Source organism: Dichomitus squalens (genome assembly GCF_000275845.1).
Source record: "Dichomitus squalens LYAD-421 SS1 unplaced genomic scaffold DICSQscaffold_7, whole genome shotgun sequence".
In the NCBI taxonomy this organism is placed as follows: domain Eukaryota; kingdom Fungi; phylum Basidiomycota; class Agaricomycetes; order Polyporales; family Polyporaceae; genus Dichomitus; species Dichomitus squalens.
This window is the reverse complement of record NW_006766889.1, coordinates 201,992-214,806: the sequence shown is the minus strand read 5'-3', so window position 1 is coordinate 214,806 and position 12,815 is coordinate 201,992. Positions and strand designations below refer to the sequence as shown.

The following is a 12,815-nucleotide window of genomic DNA, read 5'->3' as shown; positions in this document are numbered from 1 at the left end:
GTCCGACCCTGACCATTTCCCTTTTCGGTTACATTACTTTACCCTGACCCAGACCCCGACCCTTGTCGCGCCCCTTTCCCTTTTCGGTTATATTGCCCGACCCTGACCTAGACTCAGGACCCTGTCCCGTCTCTATCCCTTTTCGGTTATATCACAGGACCCTGACCTAGGTCTTGTACTATACTGGGCCCAGCCTCGACCAGACGCGTTCCTTTACAGTCTCCTCATACCTCCCCACTTTGGTCGGTTACCTTTCCCTTCCTAATACGGTCGGTACCCCATAGTATATAAGGAGGCCTGTAGTCGGTAGAGGCTCCCCACTTCTGTTCTCCTCTTCGTTACCTCCTGTATCCCTATATCCCTCAATCTAGGGACTTGTGCGATACTCTCTCCCCCGTGTGCTACACCGCGTACTTGGATAAGTCCGCGTGATAAGTCTGGATAGACTTGTGTTAGTACTTCAGCGTAACAATGTGCACCTCTTTTTAACTCTTCCTCCAGTGATGCGAAGCATGTTCCTCACGTTGACGATTGTACAATGCCCAACTTCCTGGCCCAACAGATTTGCACATGCTGAACAATAGCTTCTTAGCTCATCTTCACCCTCTCGCAATTCGGTGAGTGGCTTGGAATGACTCATTTATATAGAAGCTGACACTTTCCCTCTAGCTATTGCTATCTGTAAGTGTCTTTTTTCGCTATGCAGTTCGCTTGAAACTCAATGACTCGACACAGTCGCTGCCACACAGATGTGAGCGTGAACCAGCATGCCTTGATAAATATCTTGCGGAATCTCACGATGATTCGACATGCAGGCAACAGCTTGGGTTTGTGAACATCCTTCTCGTGACTCACGCCAACACTGTCAGTTCTCTTCTCACACTTCCATGTGATGAGGACTTATGGTTATTTTAACAGTGGACGGAGTGCACGACGTACTCCATTGCGGCTGGAATCAACATCACCATCGCTGCTATCGCTTATGTGTCGATCCAAAAGCCTTACGTTCTCCAGAAGTGAGCACAGTCGTCTTTCTTGGTACGACTGACAGCTGATAGCAATCCTTGAGATACGGCCGGACGACCTTTATGAAGGAGTTCGAGTATTGGACCGTCAAGAGTCTATTCGGCGCCGCGTAAGCCTATCCTGAATACGTCGTATGGTCAGCTGCTCAGCTCCGGGTTACTTCAGCTTGCTTTCTATCGTTAATGCGATTCAGTCTACTATCATGGACGTCGACATGATCTGGCTAGCGGGCACCTTCATCGTCGGAAATCGTACGTACTATAACTTATCTGGGTTTGTGCTCGGGCCACTGCTAACACATGCCTATGCAGTGTACACGCTCAGCATCCTCTTGACGTACGTATTATTTCTTTCATTCCATAGTGTGACCAACCTCAGTATTGCTTCGCAGTGTCCAGTCCGATCTTACTGCTATCACTGCTTACACTGTGGGCAGTATGGCGCCGGAGGCCCGATCTGACAGAGGCTCCGTCGCTCACCGCTCTTCGACGGCAACTCTGACTAACGATAGTGCACTTTGGGAGGACATTGTCAAGGCGCAGACTACCAAGGCAGCGCTCAATCCAGTTTCGAAGGTGCGTCGCTGCCATACATACGATGCAGCAAGGAGTAACAACCTCCGCTCAGGAGTCTGAGGTCGGACAGATCAAGTACGACCTCGACTACGGCAAGATCGCTGCTGTATAATTTCCGGTACACCTTGAACTGGGAGCAACCCTCCTGGTTTGCTTTCGACGACAACTCCAGCAAATGGGACTCCTCACACCCATGCCTGGTACGACAACAAACGGCTCATGACACGAACGCGGACATTGAGTTATTTTGACCATGGACTGCTTTGCTTCCACGCCCAAACCTGACGAAATCATCGTATTCTGTTGGTAGCTACTTTCCTCCGATCTGTAAGCTATGTCGATGCCTCGAGGAAGCGGATGAACTTATGATAGTGTGCCTGCTGCGTTGCATAACGCTGAGTCTGCGACTGTGCGGGCGAGCTCCGGTATAGGCGGTCTCCTACCTCAGCTATCGCGATCATATGCTGTCTGTGCTCCTATGTACCTAGTTATCGGACTTCCAGCTGAAGACCTCGGGTACAGTGGGTTCTCAATCTTCGCTTGCTTCGTCCTGGAGTATCCAGCACCAGCAAGCCCTTGACATATCCAACCTCCAGATCATCATAGAACTCAGACGGTCCTCTTACACATTGTCCATACTTATTGGGCCGCATTTGTTGTCTTTCGAAACGTCCAATCAAAGGGGGATCAATGACACGTGAGGGTCCTGACGAGGCGATAGCCTCTTTTAAGTAGCAGACGAACGCACCGGTTCATAGCTGGTTTGCGAAACATCAACAGCGCATATCTGTTGACTTTTGACGTGGATGGCAGACGTTGAAATTCAACAACAAGAGGTGTTCCGCACTGACGTGCAAAAATTGTTCCGCTCTTTGGCGATCTATATGGCTCAAGCCTGAGAAGTCGACGGATGCCGCAGCTTCCCGTCTAGCGGTGAGAACGGTGGCGGGCCTCAAGGCCTCACGGCTAAACCGGTGGTATATATAGCATGCGCTGGTATCCATGTTCCTCCGACCAACTCTGGTATTATTCAGAAGTATCTGAAGGCATACGTCGATAGCAGGGTCCGGATAGACTGCGCGACGCCTGTGTAGGTCTGAGGGTTGCTCGATCGAGCGAGTTGAGGGATGCCAGCGCTTGTGAGGGCGTGTCAGCTGGGTTCAGGAGACTCAGAGACAAGCCGCGAAGACAAAAATGAGACACTTGGCACCGGTAGCGTCGCCGACAAGATAGGAGAAATAGAATATGGTGAGAGAGGGAAGGGCGGGGGCAGAGCGAAGACAAGATCTGCAAGGCTGGCTGCCTAGAAACGAGTATCGCCATGAGGGCTGGGCTGACGCCTGTGCGTTAGTTGTCTCTTCTCTTCGCCATTCGTCACCCGCTCCCGCCGTCTGCGACGCCGACGGCGCCCTCCTTGTCTTTCCTTCAGCCCACCTCTCGTTCTCTCATGAGCATCTGTCTGCCTAGCTTGGTCCGATGACCCCTCGCTCTGTGCAGGTCAGCAAGTCTCGTCCTTTGTCGGCAATTTTCCTTGGGTCTGCTGGTTCAACGCCTCCCGCCCTCCCCGATCTACCCGAACCTCCCAGCCCGAGCACTTCCTCCAACGCATCTGGCCTCCCCTCTCCACCAGCAACTAATTCCACAGGGAGCGGAAGTGTCGGCAAAGGCAGTACTGACGCCGGCAGTCTCCGTCACCGAACCCCCAGCTCCAGACCCAACAGCTCAGACACTAGCATGTCTGGCGGCGGGGTGGGTGACAGATCTTACGACTACCGCAAGAAGAGGTCATCTTTCATAGAAGACGAGGACGACGCAGACGAGAACGAGAACGATGAGGATCACACGGCGCGTTTCGACGAACGGAGGCGTTCTCTCAATAAAGGTGCTGATAATGCATCCGCATTGCAGAGGGTGAAGAGCTTGACCCAGCGGAATCGTATGGTACGTCCGGCAAGCTTCAGAGAAACGCATATATTGACCATTTTCGCCGCCGATCATGTCGATTGAACTCTTCGCCTGGTATGATGTTGTGCACTACCCCTCTGATTCCACTCTTATTGGATGGTCTTAATCTACGGATCTTGTGCTGGGGATGTCGTAGGTTTTGGACAAGCTTACCTCAATATCTCGTCTCAATTCACCTGTCCCTTCGAACCATTCCCGATCCCCGCGGTCGCCACCAACAGCTGGCTCTACTTCATCATCTTCTACTTCTGCCACATCTTCGCGGCTGTCTTCCTCTCAGAACAGGCCTTCCTCTGTGACGAACTCATCCGTTGACGGGCGACGTGGAGACACTCAACTCTCTGGCTCGGAGACAGAGCGCGAAAGCCAGCGCCATTCGACCCGTTCAACTTCCTCTGATGGCAGAACAACCCCTCCTCCCTCCGCGTTTTCCATTCCCGAGATACGTGGTGCTTCATCGATCCGACAACGCCGCATATCCGCCCCAGCTTCCCCAGGCAAAGCCCGTGCGGCTGCTCGAGACAAGGACCGTGAGTCGCCAGGACCATCACGTACGCCTCGAAAGCGCGTCTCAGTGGCACACTCCGTGGATGAGAGCTATGGGCACTACCGTTCAGACGACGAGGACGTTACCGCTGCTGCATTGGCTGCCGTGGCCTCCTCTCGGAGGAGTCCGACAGGCGGAAAGAAGGGCAGACAGCTTTTGCCGCGAGAGTTCAGAGACAGGAAGCTGTCTGATGAGAAGGTAGGCAGTAATCTTTGAATAGAGAATCGTGGGATCTCATCGCGAATACGCGTACATACAGGTGACAAGCAACGAGCCAGCGACGCCTCGCCGGTCATCCAGTCGTGCTGAGCTTGGACGTGCTTCTCCTTCACCACGCAAAACTCGCATATCCACCTCAGATCCCCCAGGATCGCCTCGACGACTAGGTCAAGCTAGGTACTCCACTGTACGCGAGCTCACGAGAAAACATCAATTGCGGTGGATGTCGGAAGACCTCTCGTCTCCCTCCCGTGAGCAACCTGATCAATCATTCGATGGTCCCGGTAGGCGTCAAGGTCACCGGACAGGGAGCTCTGAAGGTCTGTTAGGGACCGCTGGAGGGAGGAGTCTGATCGGCGAGGGACTCAGGGCTGCTGGCCTCACCAAAAGGCGAGACGAGGACGTGTTCACTTCCCCCAATGGACACGTGCCAGCTCCGATGGCGGCACAGCGCACGCGATCCAGCGGCGACTCCTCAATCATATCGAGCAGTGAAGGAGACTCCAGCTATGGGCGAAGTTTGGAAGGAGACGCTCGAGTCGAGGAAGGCGTAGGGCCTCCGTATAATCCGAAGACACCGATGCACGCGAGTCTCCGGGTCAGACCTCTCAGCGGGACGGCAGCTCGCCCTGGTACATCCATGGCTGCTCTCCATCACGATGATCCCGCACCCCCACGTACGGCGCCGCCTGCGTTGCGTACGTACAAGTCGACGTACGCACTCCCTGACAGGAACCTCGAGGAATTCAAACGTCAACCTCTCGACAGGTCTTCGCCCTTTGGGACCATTCGATCCTCGACTGTCCAGAGCGGCCTGCGAGAGGCAAGCACTGACCACCGGAGACTGATGCTGGAGGCGCTCACCATGTTCGAGTCTCAACTTTCTCGCTTACCTCCTATGGGTCAGACCTCTACCTCAACTATCCCGGAAGTTTTTCAGAGCGCCCAGCAGCTCGTGCATACGTTGGACAAGCTGAATGCTATGCTCAAAGAAGGGACCAACAAGGCTTTGGAGGCACAGATCGACGCCGAACTCGCAGACTACAAGGACGGTGTCGACCTCCCGGAGCTGTGGCGCGAGGTAGGGTCGGACCATAGGGAGAACCTCCGCGTCAGCGACGAAGTCGTGCGGAACATGACTGGCTTTTTGCTGGGCGTTGGGAAGATCCTTCGTGAAACTACCTCCAGCAGCCAGCATCTCCGCACAATGAGTCTCGACGAGGAAGTGGCGCGGAGATTGACTCCCGAGGTCCAGCTGAACGGCCGCGGTCGCGACTCGGATGGTCGTCGTAGTCGGGAGGCGAGGCGGAGCTGGGAACCCGGCAAGGACACCGGCAGGCTCGTGGCGAGACTGTCGAGTTTGGAGCGGAACGGGCGAACCGGGTCCCGTCCACCATCGTCTATGAACATGTTGCGAAGCTCCACCGCCACTTCAAGCAGCGAGGGCCGTAGTGTAGCCGAAGCCAACGATGGAACTCCTGCCACGGTCCGTCAAGCTGCCCCCGTTTCAGCGCCGACCACCGCCGCGCGTCGCCTGTACACTCCGCGAGAACGCCTAGACACTACGACGACTGCTTTCAGTCCTGGCCAGGTCGACAGTCCCGCCGACTACGAGCCCTCCCCGACTCCCATCTCTAGGCAGTCCCATGTTTCCTTCCCCGATCGTCGTGCGCTACCCCCTCTCGCTGTACCACCTTCTCTCCCCACATTGCCCTCAGAGTCCCTCATCGCCAGGAGCAACACTGCATCCACGACCGCGGCGGACAAGCTGAGCAGGCGCAAGATCTCTGCAAGCTCTATCGTCACTATCCGTCCCGAGAGTTCACCGTTCACTCCATCTATCAAGCCTCCCAACCCTACGACCGCAGTCACGACGGCTACGGTGTCAACGTCTTACGATGCCAACCCGCCGCCTTTCCCTATGTTGAGAAGCGAGTCGGGTAGCTCCTCGCGCACGAACGGCGTGACCTTCTCCCGTGCTACTGCGACGTCGGTATCCTCAACATTGAGCGGGCTGCAGCAACAGCATGAGAGGGGTGCGAGGAATCGCAAGGTGTCATACAATTCCATGTTTACTAACCCGACTCCAGCACCAGTTCTTGCTCCTGCAGCCCCCATCTCGTCTTCCCAGTCTGGGTCCGAGTCTGAGAGGGAGAGGGACAGAGACAGAGACAGGGATTCGCGCGCTAGGACGATCAGCACTCGTCCCAGGGCGTCGTTGGAGGGCAGTCGTGCAGATGAACGTCCCGTCGACGCAATGCGAAGGAGCTTGGCAACTACCGTGTCGTATTCTGCTCAACGAAAAGAACGACGCCGAACGATCACCGAGATATTTTCGCAGAGATGAGTCTTATCGCACATATTGCCGGGTAAGCCTCGTATCTCTTGCTTGAAACACCACGGTTCGCTGACAGGTCGTCCTGCAGACTGTAGATCAGATCCCATTCGATTCTCGGCTTCCCATGGCCGCACCGTACAGTCTTCATCCCACGTTCCCCTGTTCCCACTGCAACTTTTCTGGTATACATCACCGGACAGTTCGTAAAACCTTTCCTTTCTGGTTCATTCTTGGCCTTGCACGCACAGCGGCAGCACCGTGGGGTCTGTGCACATAGCTGCGTGTGAAGTGTAATAGTCTGTCTCTATGTCCTCTGTCTCCCGTCTCCTCTCCCCCTTTTCTCTGTTCTTATATCTCTCCCTACCGCCAGTCTCGTCTCTGTATCTCCACGCCGAACGTCGCACGTATGTTTATGGGCTTCATGCACGATATGACTAGCCGCCCCAGAGTAATCCTTGCTAATTAGCTATAGCAATGTAATGGGATGGTGTTCAAACTGAGCAATGCGCTAGCGCGCCATTGTAACCATCAGCCACGCTGCTATCGAAATCAGGCCCGGCGGATACGCGACTGCAGAGCACGGCTGCCACACTGCGCAGATGCGTTTCATGTGTGCAGTTGTGGAGTTCGTGCCCGCTGACCTACTTACATACACTGCGCGAGTGATAATCATGTATCGTCATGGCCACTGCTATGCACACGAGTTCGTCTAGGTAGCCGAGACCGGTGATAAAGACTATTGAAGCCGTCGAGAGTTTCATGTCCCTGAATGATTTTCAGGCACTTGGCTTCGAACAACCTACCTTCCCTATGATATGTCAAACAAGCGCGGCTCGCACTGGGCAGGTGGATAGCCTGCAAGGTACTTCGGCACCTCAGAATGACAACAGGGATTTGCACGCATAGCGTATAGTATCCAAATTCCCGGAGGCGTTGCGGCGTCGGTGATGACTCCAACTCCGGCCTTCTCTTGCCTGCGCGGGCTGTCATCTGTTCAGACTATGCATTGCCTTGCCTTGCTGTCTAGATCTCTTAAGTCTTATCCGTCGCGATGACAGCTCGCGGGAGAGTTCGACCTTTGTTGGAGCCATGAGAGTTAACAAATAGCACCGCGCGAAGTGCTGAAGCACCAAGGATGGAATTGAGAGGTACCATCGCAGTCGCAGGGCCTGTCGATCTGACATGGATCATCATCCGAAGCTGTCCAAGTGGGTATATGAGACGTTGCCAGTCGGTCTCACCTTGTCCTCTCTTCTTCTTACACCTGCTCTCCCGCCCAGTCGCAGCTTTGAACTTGCTCGCTTGCCCCCCGCCCTCGTGCACCGCGTGTGAACGCCTGCTGCCTAGTAGGACCGACTTCCCATCGAAGAATGGCCGCCATGGAGATGCTCCCCCCCGAAGCTGACGCGCCTCGCACGCCCTTCATACAGTGCGCGTGTTCGATTCCCCTCGGCCCCTGTAGAATAGGCTTGAATGCAGCTCGAACGAATTCGAGCGCAAGCGTAGACGACTAGCAAATATTATCCGGCCACAAACCACGCAAACTGCCGCATACCGTCCGAGCGGAGCCGCCGCAGTGGTCGACCGTTACGGGAGATGTCGAGTCCTTCGCAACGGCAGCAAGGCACGCCGAGATGCCATCATCCAAACCGCAGAGTCCACCTGCAATGACGTCGCGCGGGCGGGCACGGGAGAGATGCTCATGTGGACGGACGGCCATCGTAGAGCGGCCAAGGAATGCCAAATACATCGGTGTGCTTGGACTTCCAATGGTTCGCGTTGTCTGGCGTTGACAGGAGGTGTAGACACGTTGCTTCGCTTCTGCGGCCTTTCCGTCAGTCGCACTTCTTCGTTATTGCGGCCGGACGGGAATTGACCGGCGACAGCGCCAGAGCCTGAGGCGTACTACCGGCGGCGTAACGTCAATGGCTCTCAAGAGGTCGAACGAGGAGCGACACATGCGAGCAGAAGGTATACTTGTTAGTTACCAGCATAATCGATCTCTCGGCTAGTGGTTGGGAGGAGAATTAAATCGGAAGGAGATCTTGATTCCACTTTGCGCGGATAGGTTCTTCCTCGAATAATGGCGTGCGACATGGCGAGCCAAGATCTGATTCACGACCGCGCTCGCGGTCGGTGCCTATAGCGTCGGCACCCGGCACCCGACTTCACCTTCAGCCTCCCCTCCTCTTTCCTTCTCCCATCGCGGTGGCTTGTGCGTTGTTGCCTCCTACTTCCGACGTCCCGTCGACAGCGTCAAGCTGGCCGACACCACATTCCTTTGATTTACGTTCCTTTATCTCGGAGTAGCAAGGTATACCCTCAGCGCAACTGCGCATCACCCACCACCATCCAGGATGCACGGCGCTTCTCGTATAATGCAGCACCGGAGGAGACGCGTGGAGGAACTTGTCGAGCGCGACCCTAGCCTCATCGACCTACCCTTCTCGTTACCGTCCATCCCACTGCTCGAACCCATCCTGACGTTACTGATCGGCGGCCCCCCTGCCGCGTCTTCGCACACGTCGACTACGCCTCATACGACCGCGACCCCTACTCAAGCCCCACATCCTAACCAAACACCTAGTACTACGCAGCCATCCAACCCACAATCGCCGACGACTGCCGCTCCCAGCAGCACCAGCGAGCCCCAGACCGGCAATGGAGGCAACGGAGATGGTAACGGCTCTTCCACTTCTGCTAACGGCTCGGACCCCAATCCGTCTGGCACCGACACGCCCTCCCCTTCGGAACCAACTTCGAGTCCTTCGAGTCCTTCCTCTGGGGCGAACGCGTCTTCTGACTCGGGGTCCGATCCCTCGTCTGGGTCCACCCCTTCAAACAGCTCTGCAGGTTCCGCCCCCTCTGCGTCCGGAGACACCCCGCAGAATGTCGAAGGTTCACAGCCTGAGGTTGTCACCGTCTCTATTGGTGCAGATGGCCAAGCGTTCGTCTCCACTTCCACGGCGGGCTCAGGTGCAGAACAAACTGGCGGCATCACCCTCAGCATCGGTGCTGAGTCGACTGTCCCGACGCATTCTGGCGCTTGGTCGGGATCGACTACCGTTGGAAGTTGGGCTTCCGCGACGTCGACCAACAGTGGAAATGCAGCAGGCCCTTCAGGTGAGGTTGACGCTGCGTCGGCTCACCACGGGGTCTCCGGCGGCGTTCTGGCCGCGATCGCGATCGTGAGCATCTTGCTCGGCCTTGCCTTGCTTCTCTGCTGCGTCCGTCGCCGTGTCATTGCGGCTCGCGTCCGCCGCCGCAAGGAATGGTTCGCCGGCGGCGCCAGCCAGGAGATGGAGTACGCCGACAAGGACGCCGCCGGTGGCGGCACCCGGTCTGCTCGGAGCAGCTTCGCCACCACTTTCGACCGTGGCCAGATTGTCACTCCTGCTCCCGCCTTCGATCTGGGCGGGCTGCAGGCCGAGCAGCCCATGCAGCAGATTTGGCCGTCAGACCTTGACGGCTCTATCGTAACGGTTCCCCCCGTTTCCCATGCGGTCGAATCCGCCTCTTCGCCGACCTTCCGTAACGCGCCCGACCGGTCTAGCGTGCACTCGACGTCGTCCAGCGGCGGCAGTCGCCCGCCTTCCCAGGTTTCTGCGCAGTACTTGGTTGCGCCCCCCGCCGCTGCTAACGGGTCGCCTCTTCCATCGCCGTTCTCTGTCCGCCCGTTTAGCCCTTCCGAGACTTGGTCGTTCCCGAAACCGCCTACAGACAACGAGAGCGGCCGCGTTGCCTCCGCGATCCTCAGTGGCTCTCTTCGCAGCTCTACCCAGGGCTCCGCGTTCTTCACCGCTGAGGACGCGCAGACGCCGGAGGTGGAGGCAAAGAACCCCTTCGCGGATCCCGAGAACCCCTTCGCCGACCTCTTCGAGGCGCGCCCGGGCTCTGCCACCACGCAAGACTCCACGCCAGCCCATTTCGCGCCTATCGAAATGGTTCGCCGCCCCTTCGTTCCCACCGTGCATGACGAGATCGCTGTCGACGTCGGCGATCAGGTCCGTGTTATCCGCCGTTTCGACGATGGCTGGGCGGTTGTGGAGAACGTCACGACGGGCGTTCGGGGCCTCATCCCTATCGACTGCCTACGGGCGGTCGAGGAGGAGCTGCCCGCATTCCTGGCGAAGAAACGAATCAGCAGCTACGTCGGGCCTCGGGCGTCCGTGCTTACCCGCACGAGCGTGCTCAGCGGCGGCTCGACCATCGGAGCCGCCATGTAAATGACCTGTGACCTCTGCCGTGACGTCCCTGTACGACTTACTGTGCTGCTAGTGAGTCGTTGATGCTTCTTTGCCAAGGGAGCTTCCTTGTTGATATCAGCTTCTAGCCTTGGCTTGCTGTGCAACGCGTCTGTTCATTGTTACAGTATGCTCCATCCACCTTACGTCTCGCTGGCCGTCGACGACCACGCGTCTCACCTGGTCTCGACGGCCAGCCGGTCAAGTCGCCGCGTTGTGTTAGAATTCACCAAGCCTTCGACATGTTCAAGCGATCACTCTCCCCTTCCCCCAGTGCCCTCGTACTGTCCTTCTGTCAGCGCTCATCTACCTAATCGTGCTCCATCATCTTGCATTTTACGACAGTCGTCTATGCTGCCAATAACGGACTCTCTTTGTGCATACCCTCTTGCTTTCTGCTCCCGGTCCCGTTAAGCGCCTTCGATCTCGCTCTCTGCGGCCATGTCCCCACCTCGTCTTTAGAAATCTCGTACGTACTGGGGCCTAGTTCGCATTTGAAGCTGCCGGGACGGGATGTGTATACCATCCACTTCTTGTTTACCCTTGTTCATGTTATTGCCACCCCGCCCATCCGTTCTCCCTCTACTGTATACAGCTGGGCCCTGCCGCGACCTCTGCGGTCATTAGTAAATATACCAAACGCGGAGGCGTCGTTCATACCGCGTTGGAGCTGTCCCACCATTGTTCGTACTCGTACTGTACATGCGTGTACCAAAATTGTAGCATTGTCGCCGTTCTGGCACGCCGCGACTGCACTGCGTCGATGAACATTGTCTGTAGAAGTCGCTTGCGTAATATGAACGTTCCTCCGGCGGCCGGTCTCGCTGCCCTGGAATCAGAAACGCTTGACAGGTAGCTAATTGTAGTTCTCCAGAGCCCTAGTTGTCTGTACCCGAGTACGGCGCCACCAACAGTTACATATATATATGAAAGCCGGGAGGAATGGCACGTTAAGCGACTGATGATCGTCGAGTAAACACTCGTCTTCAGGCCCTTGCTCATTTCGGCTGGCTACAGTCGATGCAGGCACCATACCGGATGTTTGTATGTAGCCCAAAGTACTTAGGTACCCGTGCCCGACGTCAAAGTGATTAGCAGTCTAGGCACTCATCGCTAAACGTGGGCCCGGGAAAGTTGCGTCATTCGTTCGGACATGTATGCCAACACCTTGCTTCGATCCTGACTGGCAGCTATCAAAACACAAGCCAGTTGACCTGAGCACCCCAGGGAAACGTACGCAAGGAGCACAATGGCGAGCCACATAAAGTCCAAGCTCGGGGCTGCTCGGCCAAACCCTGACTCTGATTCCTGTCGTACAAAACCATCAGAATCTCAGTTTCCTCGCCCGGCTAGCCGCAACTACGGCCATAGTCGTAGTCGTGGCCGGCTATGATGGCGGCTAGGCTACGTGAGAGCTATCGCGTCAAAATACATGAGAGAAACCGGAAAGTGCAGGCGTTGGCTGCGGCACAGCCACTTCCCCGCCTGCACAGAGTGGGTGGCCCAGAAAACCCCCTCCCAACGCGTGGAGTGACTCCCAGAGAGCCCTTACATCCACAGTCTACTTATAAGAGTGCTGCTCTGGATTATGGCAAGCCATGGTGTGAAAAGATCGAGAAATTGACTGTGAGCTGGGCATCGGGAGAAATCGGCTTTCCCAGACTTCGAGACGCCAATTACGGGCTGACGAACATGGACTTTCGACGGAAGCGTGACAATCGAGTCTTCCTAACCGGCCGGTATAGTGCTGGCGACTACAGCTCAAACACGGGAGTTGACATCTTCAGTACTTTTGTCCAGTATCTTGAACGCCCTCGATTTGGCCTTCTCAAGTCTCGTAGACACTGGGTGCCAACGAGCACGGACGTGTATCAACCTGGGCACCCCAGGAACGTGAGCAA

At 56.3% G+C, this 12,815-nt stretch overlaps 3 protein-coding genes across 3 annotated transcripts; all 3 read left to right on the top strand.

Annotated features, from left to right (window-relative positions):
* Nucleotides 1-512: 512 nt before the first annotated feature.
* On the top strand, nt 513-1,713 carry DICSQDRAFT_125730 (uncharacterized protein; the record flags this gene model as incomplete). The annotated part of the gene is made up of 11 exons (XM_007363703.1): nt 513-533; nt 593-617; nt 670-681; nt 736-751; nt 816-864; nt 919-1,016; nt 1,070-1,135; nt 1,168-1,277; nt 1,338-1,362; nt 1,418-1,601; nt 1,630-1,713. The coding sequence occupies 11 exons, from the start codon at nt 513-515 to the stop codon at nt 1,711-1,713; spliced, it is 690 nt and encodes a 229-aa protein (XP_007363765.1).
* Nucleotides 1,714-2,982: 1,269 nt separating this feature from the next.
* DICSQDRAFT_160457 (uncharacterized protein) lies at nt 2,983-7,183 on the top strand. The gene is made up of 4 exons (XM_007363702.1): nt 2,983-3,542; nt 3,703-4,311; nt 4,373-6,701; nt 6,759-7,183. The coding sequence occupies exons 1-3, from the start codon at nt 3,078-3,080 to the stop codon at nt 6,677-6,679; spliced, it is 3,381 nt and encodes a 1,126-aa protein (XP_007363764.1). The 5' UTR covers nt 2,983-3,077; the 3' UTR covers nt 6,680-6,701; nt 6,759-7,183.
* A 3,149-nt stretch (nt 7,184-10,332) lies between these two features.
* DICSQDRAFT_25521 (uncharacterized protein) lies at nt 10,333-10,845 on the top strand (the record flags this gene model as incomplete). Its single annotated transcript, XM_007363701.1, has 1 exon — nt 10,333-10,845. A coding segment is annotated over one exon (513 nt), but the record flags the coding sequence as incomplete, so codon positions are not given.
* Between the last annotated feature and the right edge of the window lie 1,970 nt (nt 10,846-12,815).